This window comes from Cariama cristata, unplaced genomic scaffold (assembly GCF_000690535.1).
Source record: "Cariama cristata isolate BGI_N322 unplaced genomic scaffold, ASM69053v1 scaffold28512, whole genome shotgun sequence".
NCBI classification, from domain to species: Eukaryota; Metazoa; Chordata; class Aves; order Cariamiformes; family Cariamidae; genus Cariama; species Cariama cristata.
This window is the reverse complement of record NW_009602535.1, coordinates 1-10,588: the sequence shown is the minus strand read 5'-3', so window position 1 is coordinate 10,588 and position 10,588 is coordinate 1. Positions and strand designations below refer to the sequence as shown.

General features: G+C 42.6%; 1 protein-coding gene across 1 annotated transcript; it reads left to right on the top strand.

The window, feature by feature from the left end:
• Positions 1-1,357: 1,357 nt before the first annotated feature.
• Positions 1,358-10,583, top strand: ELMO2 (engulfment and cell motility 2; the record flags this gene model as incomplete). The annotated part of the gene is made up of 13 exons (XM_009694797.1): positions 1,358-1,436; positions 5,074-5,124; positions 5,456-5,578; positions 6,216-6,350; positions 6,792-6,896; positions 6,976-7,084; positions 7,748-7,884; positions 8,206-8,369; positions 8,452-8,564; positions 8,932-9,039; positions 9,387-9,469; positions 9,802-9,879; positions 10,455-10,583. Coding segments are annotated over 13 exons (1,414 nt in total), but the record flags the coding sequence as incomplete, so codon positions are not given.
• Between the last annotated feature and the right edge of the window lie 5 nt (positions 10,584-10,588).

Genomic DNA, 10,588 nt, shown 5'->3' with positions numbered 1-10,588 from the left:
TATATATTTAAAAATATTTTTTAAAAAAATACACACACACAAATTCATTTAGGTGATGCAGTGGTCTTCTGTTAATCAGGAGAGCTTGAAGTTCTGCAGAAGCCTCCCAAGAGTGTATTGGGTCTGGCTGAGATAGAGTTAATTTTCCCCAAAGCAACCCTCATAGTGCTGTGCTTTGTATTGGTAGCTAGAAAGGTGTTGATAACACACCAGTGGGTTTACTACTGCTGAGCAGGGCTCAGCATAGCATTAAGGCCATCTCTCCGACATTCCCCCCCTCACCAGTAGCCTGTGGTTGGGCAAGATCTTAGGAAGGGACACAGCCAGGACAGCTGACTCAAACTGACCACAGGGACATGGCATACCATATAATGTCTGCTCAGCAATAAAAGCTAAGAGAAGAGAGGAGGAGAGGGGACATTCGTTATTATGATGTTTGCCTTCTGGAGCAACTGCTAGACGTACTGAAGCCCTACTTCCCAGCAAGTGGCTGGACATCACCTGCTGATGGGAAGTAGAGAATAATCTTTTGTTTTCCTTTGCTTCCGTGCATGGCCTTTGCTTGTTCTTTATTAAACTGCCTTTATCTTGTCCCATGAGGGTTTTTTTCCCATCTTATTTTCTCCCCTGCATTGTCCTGCTGAGGAGAGTAGTGATAGAGTGGCTTGATGGGCACTTGGCATCCAGCCAAGGTCAGCCCACCACAAAAAGTAATAGTATAGCAAGAAACAATACGGGATTTGATAGAGCATCAAGACTGGGGTGGAAAAGGGTGTGATCGACATTTGGAAGCTTATTCAGAACATCACCAGTGAAACCACACACTATGTGTGATCTAGGAAGGGACTAAGCACCTTTTACCTAAACAAGCTCTTCAGTGAAAGTAAGAAAAAGACATGGTTGGGAAAAACTATTGAGGTTGGAAGGCAATACCATGAAGAGAGGCATGCTTCCCCCATAGTTCCATTTGCATTTGGTGGCTTCCATTGACATGGGGGAGAAAAATTACTTGTTCCATTAAGTTTCTAGCCATATCCATATAACAGACTGCAATGTAACCAGGCTTTACAGAGGTAGTTTCAACATTGGAAACAAACTGTGGTGGTGCTGAACTCTGAGCTGTGCTGGGCTGCAGTCTGCACTATCTTCTGAATAATGGAGCTATCAGTCAGCAATTTCTGTTAGCTTTTTGCAGGCCTTACGAAGTGTTGGATGGCATAAAAGTAGATTACCTGAATCCTGCTTGTCCGTTGAAATGCAAGATAGCTGTAGTAAATATTCTTATGGTGCAGGCAAAACAGCAAGTGGTAATGTTCTATACTGTCCTCTTTTGATCTTCCCATTTTTGTTCCTGCAGCTCAAACCAAGAGATTCAGACATATGCCATTGCCCTGATCAATGCTCTCTTCCTGAAGGCACCTGAAGACAAGAGACAGGTTTGTTCTTGCTTTTTGACTGTAAGCTTGAATAATGGTAGCTGGCTGGCTGTTTACTTTATGCCTCAAAAATTGTATTGTCTGGGCAAGGCAGACCTCAGACCTTGCCAAGAACTTATGTAGCTGTTTCAGTGTGGCAACATAGGAGAAAAAGTACCATCCCATTAATAATGTGTTCTGGAACAGCACATCTATGTTTAGGAGACGCTCAGAAAGGAATCTGGAAGGCCTTGAGAGACAGAAACTAATTCTCTATACAGCATGGGAATTCATTTTTTTTTAAGAAAGTTAATTCTGTATGGCAGAGGTAGGCTGGGTAGAGTCCTTGGGGTTGTATGTACTTACTAAACAAACACCCCACCTCCCCCTTCCCCAAAAAAGGGACTTGTCTTAAGTCACATAAGCCACATTCCCACTGGCATATGTGAGAAATGAAACACCTGTCCTGCTCTGAGGAAACCCCCAAGATCTCAGCTATGTGCAAGATGTGCATATGTCTGTATTGTGTAGCTTTGCTGTGTTAAGCCTTTCTTCTCTAGTGCCCCATTTGTTCCTTATTTCTGGACTCCAAGCTAAATCTTGTCTGCTTCTCTTTGTGCCTTTTTTTTGCTTTCTGCCAGCAGGACAAGCTGCTTAACCCACTAGACCTGCCCATCACTGTAAGTAACTCAAGCCTGGGGGCTGGTCATGCGGAATTGTAGGCATGTTAGCTTTTCTCCAGTTATGCCTCCTTGTATCTCAGAGATGATGTATACAGGCTTCAGATAGTGGATGAGCCTAGGGAGAAGCGCGGGGAGGACTCCTGGGGATGTACTCAGATTGTGAAGGGGAGAACAATCAGTAGCAGGAGAAATCTTGAATGATTTACCGTGCACACAAGATAAAAAAGATAATTGTAAAAGGAAACTGATACTACAAGACTGACCAGGTGAACCAGTTGTAAAACTGGAACCAGTTCTTTAGCAGTCTGGGTCTCCTTAAACTTACTACAGCCTGAGTTTATACCTCAAATCTTGCTTGCATTAATGAGTTTCATACCCAGCTGTGTCCTTCTAAAGGTAGAGCTCTTTGTGAAGAGCAGTCACAAAACTTAGTGCTGATTGGGGGCTAGAGCATGCATTCTGCCTAATCTGACTTCTCCCTTATAGGAATGTACTATAAGAATGCTTTTGCTATCTCCAGGGGAATCATCACTCTTGTTAATAGGTTGATTTGGAACCTGCTGTATCTTGAGATTCTGGTACATTTTTTAGATTTTCTGGGTGGCACAGCGAATGCTCCACTTTTGCCTAGGATGCAGTGCCTTCAGAGGGGAAACTGTGGTCTCAATCAATGTTACATAATTTCTAAAATTAATGAGTATACTTAACACATGAAGATAAGGAAGAATGTACTCCTCTGTTGGTAATTTGGCCAAGATACTAAACTTCATAGCAAACAAAATTCCAAGGGCTCTTTCTCTTTTCCCTTTCCCTTTCCTTGCCCCTTTCTTTCCTTGCCCACCTCCCCCCCACCCTCACCCCCCGCCTTGAACACAATTCACATGACCACAAAGGGCCATGAAGATGATTAAGGGACTGGAATATCTTTCATATGAATAGAGGCTGAGAGATTTGGGATCACTCAATCTCAAGAAGAGAAGGCTCGGGAGGGTTCTTATCAATGTGTATAAATATCTGATAGAAGGGAATAAAGAAGAGGGAGCCCTATTCTTCTCAATAGTGCCTGTTGACAGGACAAGAGGCAATGGGCACAGCTTAAAACCCAGGAAATTCCACCTGAACACACACACACGAAAATTAATATGAGGGTGGTCAAACACTGGAACAGGTTACCCAGAGAGATTGTGGAGTCTCTGTCAGTGGAGATATTAAAAACCTGACTGGACATGGTCCTGCACAACCTGCTCTCTCTGATGTTGCTTGAACCAGGGGAGTTGGACTAGATGATCTCAAGACGTCTCTTCCAACATCAATGATTCTGTGACCCCATCAAGCAGCAAAGTGGGCATTACTGGACTCTCAGCAGGACATAGATCCCTTAGCAGTGGTTGGGCTATGTGTGTGCTCATGCTTCTTACTGTGCTATTTAGAATTGTTTAATTGTCTTTGTCCTTCCCACTGTTTCTCTGCTTCAGGCACCTGTTACTTCATCCCACGTACAAACTAATTCCTTCAGAGTAAGGATTCTTTGTGTTGCATTCATGAACAAATCCTAACAGCAGGCCTTGTTCTATTCTCAGTACTACATCTCACAAATCAGAGTAAAAAATAATGACTCAGAGGGCAGTGTGTTATCTCTGAAACCACTTCCTACTTAATCTAGATGCTTCTTAGATATCTTCCACTCAAGCGCTGACTCATTTTGGTTGTAACATGAGTGCTGCTGAACTTGTAGCCATTATGGCTTGGCTATCAGCCAGCAGATAACTTTCTTGGTTTAGGTTTCTGTCTGGAGCAAAAATTACAATAGGAACTTGGAGTTAGGTTAATATACACATTTTACCAGACTCCTTATAACACCTATCAAGAGCAGGGTTGATCTGCGCAGTTGGAACGGTCTTGGATTGCTCAGAATGTACAACTGATTGAGTGCAATTGTCTAAGACTGCACATCTGCTTCCAGTTCTCAATTTGCACTGCATAGGAATGTGAAGAGACCTCAAACTAGCAGTTTGTTTGGACTTCTTCCAAATCATGTATTGCCCCACAGATTTTTCTTACCCAAAGATTTTGCTTATAACAGCAAGCTTCTGATAATATTCCATCTTGACAGTAGCACTTGTGCCACTCTCCTCGCAGGTGTAATGAGATCGCTGGTATTTTTAAAAAGTGCATCTTCACAATTCACAAGGAAAGCACAGGTTAGATTTTTGCAAGTGCATGTGTAATTGGTCCTGGAACTGAAGGCTTGCAGCAGATATTTGCATCTGCTGTGCCTGTCATCATGACTTGATGGTTGGGAAAGCCTCCTCATCTGGGGAAGGAAGCCATGCAGTAAAGAGGGAAACTGGAAGCTTTCCTTTAAGCATGAAAATTATTTACCCTTTATTTTTGTAAACTGAAGTGCTTCTGCAAATTGTCCTTAACTGACTTCTAAACATCTCTTCAGGAACTGAGACAAAGGAAATGTAAATTTCAGAGGGAGAGTTTTTGAGAGGGAGGAGACCTGAAAACTACATTCTCTAGCCCTTGTTATCTTGGATGTATACCTAGGTATAGAAAGTTGTGAAATGCTAATTGAAGGAACCTCTTGTAGACAACAGATTTTTCTGGGCAACCCACAGTATGCTCCCCGCTGCGATATCTCCTGATATTAAAGTATCATTAGATGTCCAATGTTAATCTAGATTTTCTTCTGTTCTTTGACTACGCTAGTGCCTTTCTCCACATTAATGATGTTTTGTAGGGGAGCCATAAATGAGTTGTGCCATGGTAAAGATGACCCTTGCATCCCAACCTGATGCTTGCTTTGTGGTGAGATGCCATGCTAAATTGACAGTCTGTAGTAAAAGCACTTTGTTGTGTGCCAGTGCTATCTCCAGTTCATAGGCTTCCTTCTTTCTCTCCTTTCTGCACAATGTGGGCTTTTTGTTTATATTTCACTCATGTTATTTCATCTCTAAATTCCACAACAGGAAATGGCTAATGCATTTGCCCAGAAGCACCTGAGGTCTATAATCCTGAATGTAAGTATGCCCGGAATGACAGAATGCTTTCTAATGTTTTCTCAATAGAGGTTTCACTTGTGCAGAGTGCAAATTCTGCTGCCCTCAGGGCACTTCCAGAAAAGTGACTCTTTCAAAGGTGAAATTGGAGTCACTTGTTCAAAGGTAAGTTATCAGGGTGCTTCTTTCTGCTGTTACAGAGCGTTATCATTATGCTTCTGATGGAATATGGAGGTTAAACAGCTGAATCTTCATATACAGAGATGTACATGCAGCCTGGCATATGCCTACAGCCAATACCTGAGTTTTTATTTGTATTCTCTTATTTTCTACCTTATCCTTTATTTTGCAGCATGTGATCAGAGGGAACCGCCCAATTAAAACAGAAATGGCACATCAGCTGTACGTACTACAGGTCCTGACCTTTAATCTCCTGGAAGAGAGAATGATGACCAAGATGGATCCCAATGATCAGGTCACTATTAGAGCTGAGTAAGATCTGATAGAATAGGATGTACAAGGGGCCTTATTCCTGAGCTCCTTAGCTCCATAGAATTTGTGGTGCATGGTGCATAAAGTTTCAAAACCACCCCTCACATTGTAGTCCTTGAGATTACAGTATGCTCATGACTATCCTGCTGTATGCTGTGGGACTTTTGGAGATATAAGTGGTCACTGGAAGCCATGTATTCCTTTCTTGACCACTGTGATGCCAGCTGTCAAAATGATTACTGCACCTCTACGGAGGGCATATTGTTTTGTCCATTTCCTTGTAGTATAGAAGGAAGCTGGGCATTTTTAAGGTGTCTGTTATTCAGTTCTTAGATGCATTATCATTATAATGCCTTAGCATTATCTGAATGCCTAGAAATTGCATTTAACTAAGCTTGGGGCAAGTAAAGGAAAATCCAAACAAATAGTTTGCATTACATAATATACTGAAACTTGCCATTTTGAAATGGATTGCCTCTTCTTACATGGTGTTAATGACCTTTGGCATCTCTCTGTATTCGCTGTGTGAGCTCTGGAGAGAGTGGTGGGACTGTGCATTGTGTGAAAATACTGCCCTAGTGATTGATCACATTACCATTTCCCTGCCTTCTGTCCTTCAGGCACAGAGAGACATCATATTTGAGTTGAGAAGAATTGCATTTGATGCAGAGTCTGACAGCAACGCCGTCCCTGGCAGTGGAACAGAAAAACGCAAAGCCATGTACACCAAGGACTACAAGATGCTGGGATTCACTGTACGCATCTAGAGAGAGTGCTGACTGTAAAGCACGTAAAGGCAATCTAAGTGATCTCCATCAGAGTTGTGGGGAAATAAGGAACAGAAATAGCTGTTTGCTTTACCATACTTCTGTATCTGAGTTTTAGAAATTCAGCTACACTCAGACTCCCAGGGAAGGTAATTATGAACTTGCTGATTGGTTAAATGCCAGGGCTCATTAGGCACATTCTCTGGAGATATTTACTTACTGTATGTACCTATTCTAGGAAGAACTTGGAATTGGCCTCTCTTCTAGAAAGTTCGGATAGTGTTGTCAGTAGAGGCCGAAAGTGACCTCTTGGATAGGTGTGAGGGAGTGCTTGATGGACAGGCAGTTGTAAAATTCATTCAGAAAAGGTGCTAACACAGTTTCTTTGAGCCAATTTGTTTGGGTTCTTTCTACGTGCTCTTTTCACAGAATCACATCAATCCAGCCATGGATTTTACTCAGACTCCTCCAGGGATGCTGGCATTGGACAACATGCTCTACTTGGCCAAATTTCATCAGGACACCTATATCAGGGTAAGTGAAGCTGCTGTTTTATGCAGATACCAACACCTCAGCAGCTCTTCTTAGTGTGTGTTGCATCCTCTTCTTGTAGATTGTTCTGGAGAACAGCAGTCGAGAAGATAAGCATGAGTGTCCCTTTGGGCGCAGTGCCATTGAGCTTACCAGGATGCTTTGTGAGATCTTGCAAGTTGGGGAACTCCGTATGTACCATTTATTACCTCAGCTTTCCAAGTGCTGTGCTGATGCTTCTGGAAGTAGCTTACACGCTGACCAATATTCACAAGCATTTGTACCTTGATCTCACTTCTGTCCCGTAAGGACAGGGGGAGCTTGGAGTTGCAGTGTCTGTGTCCCAGTGATAATACCAGTATTGAAGTAAAGTAAGAAATTTTGGTGTGTGTACTCTGGTTCTCCTGAAAAACTGACACAAGCAGAAGGCTTCAACTTACTGAAGCTTCAGCAGGGTGCTGTATAAAAAAAAAACCAACAAACATTGTAGAAACTATAATGAACTTGAGAAAAGTTTAGTAGCTCTCACAGTCTCAAAACTGCATTCTGAGACAATTAACCACTATAAGAAATTGTACCAGAGGAGAGTGGGAAGCCACTGAAAGCAGTCATTTGGGGGGACTAGTATGAAAAGGGCACATGAGTCACAGAGGCTTGCATGGTGAAGCATGGGGATAGTTGCCGTTCCCAATATAGACTGTCTATGGGGAGACGAAGCATTGAACTGTCTTAATCGCTTTGAGTTACTGCTATTGTACACCATCAGGTTTCTGTCACTGTAGTGGATTTTAGTTACTGTTAGTAGCTTTTGTGCAATATACTCACATGGTTGTGGTTTCTGTTTGTTCCCGAAGCCAATGAAGGCCGGAATGACTATCACCCCATGTTTTTCACCCATGATCGTGCATTTGAGGAGTTATTTGCCATCTGCATCCAGCTGTTGAATAAGACCTGGAAAGAAATGAGGGCAACAGCAGAAGATTTTAATAAGGTCAGAGTGGAGAAGAGGTATTTTTGTAGAATCTTTTGCAGAACAGCACGTGTTTACTTAACCTGTACACTTGGTTAAAGAGTAAAGCGCAGAAGATATGACAGGGCATTGATGTGGGCTGTAAGGGAGGATGGTCCAACTTCTATTTGGTATGACCTGAGGTCATTCTTTGTTCTTCTGGATCTTCAAAGTCACTAGTACATTGACACTCTTGGCCCTGGTTATTCCATACCAGTTCTTTGCTGTCACTGAGCTATGCCCTGGTTCTCTGCTGCCATTAAGCAGCAATACGACTTGCTTTTCTCACTTCCCAACCTCTAGGTTATGCAGGTTGTCAGGGAACAGATCACACGGGCTCTCCCCTCTAAACCAAACTCCTTGGACCAGTTCAAGAGCAAACTGCGCAGCCTGAGCTATTCTGAGATTCTGCGACTGCGCCAGTCTGAGAGAATGAGCCAAGATGACTTCCAGTCACCACCTATTGTGTAAGTGCCTAACAAAAACAGTTGCCTTCTGTGCTTGCCGTTATCTCCATTTTCTGCTTACTCTTCCATATTTGATTGCCAGGGAGCTAAGAGAGAAAATCCAACCTGAGATCTTGGAGCTGATAAAACAACAGCGCCTGAACAGGCTTTGTGAGGGAAGTAGCTTTCGAAAAATTGGAAATCGCAGAAGACAAGGTAAGGTGACAGCATCTACTGCATTTTTTTCATGTGAAGAACTGCAAGCAAATAAGATCTAATGGATTAATCTGTCAGCAGGCATGTTGCCAGAAAGGAAAGGTGATTACCTCGGCTGTCTGTACCAGCCAGCTGTTTGGGATGGAACAAATGTGCATTTCTAAGAATACAGCCATCCCCTCATGAGCAGGAAGCAGTGCTGAGCAATGGGAGGAGTAGAGGGATTGGGTGGGGAGACTGTAATGTAGAATCGTAGAATCATTATGGTTGGAAGAGACCTCAAAGATCATCAACTCCAACCGTAGTGGCTGTTAAGACCTTATGTGAATGATCTTGCTCAGCTTACTGTACTTGATGTGTGTTCCAGAAAGATTTTGGTATTGTCGCCTGGCTCTGAATCACAAGGTGCTACACTATGGAGATCTGGAAGATAATGCCCAGGGGGAAGTCACCTTTGAATCTCTACAGGAAAAAAGTAAGTCCCAATTACTGCTCTGAACACACTGTGCAATGTTCTGTGCTCTGCCATCCAGAGGCTGTTTTGAGTACCATCCTAGAGAGGAGAGAAAAAGAGCTGTGGCTGAAGCCCTGACTGAGACAAGATCAACTTTTGGTCCTTGCCCAAATCCTTTGAGTCTTGGAATTGCTTGGTATTTCTTGTAACAGCTAATTGTAGGGATGTGTTACTGGTAACGTGTTTTTGGAAAACTGCACTAATGAACTACAAAACCAGGAACAATGCTCAGTTGCAAAGAAAAAACAAAGTTCTGTCTTTTCCTGGTTAGGATTTCTTGTTGGTGAGTTTTACTTTTTCACCGCTAGTTCCAGTTGCAGACATCAAAGCCATTGTCACAGGGAAGGATTGTCCACACATGAAGGAGAAAAGTGCTCTGAAACAGAACAAAGTAAGTGTTCCCTTTTTGCCTGTAATTAATATCCAGTGCTGTAGAGTTGAAGACTCTGAAAGCAAGCAACAGGAGCAAATGGTCTTCCACACTGCAGGTGTATTGTTTACAGAACTCATCTCATACCTGGGCCTTTTCCTAGTACTCATTTGTGATTGCTAGGTGCTGTGAGCATAGTGCGGTTGTGCTATAGGTGATTTGGAGTTGCTCAAAATACTGATATGGGAAAGTGCACTGAGCTGCAGCAAGGCAGCTTCTCTTGTAGGGTTAGCGGGCAGAAGGTGCTGTGATGTTTTGTTCAGTTGATGAGTGAAAGATTCTTTTCCATTCAGGAAGTGTTAGAATTGGCCTTCTCGATATTATACGATCCTGATGAGACCTTGAACTTCATTGCACCTAACAAATATGAGGTAAGAAACATAGCGGTTAAGCAGTAGAATATAAAACAATTAACTTCAGAGATTAAGGAGGATTAGTTGCTTCTCATTAAAGGCTTGAGCAGGATGTCTCCCACCAGGTTCATTCTTAGAAAATGTTGCTGATGGTTAGTGTGAATCTTCCTCACCCCCCCAGTTATCTTTCTCTTTAAAAAAAAAAAATAATTCTAATTTCTCTTCATCTGGACTGCTACTTTCTTTCTTTCTCTTCAGTCAGTTGTTCCCTTTTCTCTATTCTCTAAGACATGGATCCCTAAAATAGCTTTGCATTTTCTGTTGTTACGCCACAACAGAAACTCTTGGCCCTCTCCTAGGGCCATGGGGTCATGCTTACCTCTAGGCTTCTAACTTCCATTGGAAATCTCGGTGGGAACTGTTTTAGGGTTGGGGTGTGTTTTTTTTTCCCCATAGGTTAACTCCCTCCCATATTTCCTGTTTTGGAGCTGTATAGGAGTATCTCTAATTGTTGCATACATGGAAAGATTCCACATAAAGTATCATTTATGTCTGGAGTTGTGAAATACCCTTTTTTTTTTTTTTTTCCACAGTACTGTATCTGGATTGATGGGCTTAATGCTCTCTTGGGGAAGGACATGTCCAGTGAGCTGACTAAAAGTGACCTGGACACGTTGCTGAGCATGGAAATGAAGCTGAGACTCCTGGACTTGGAGAACATCCAGAT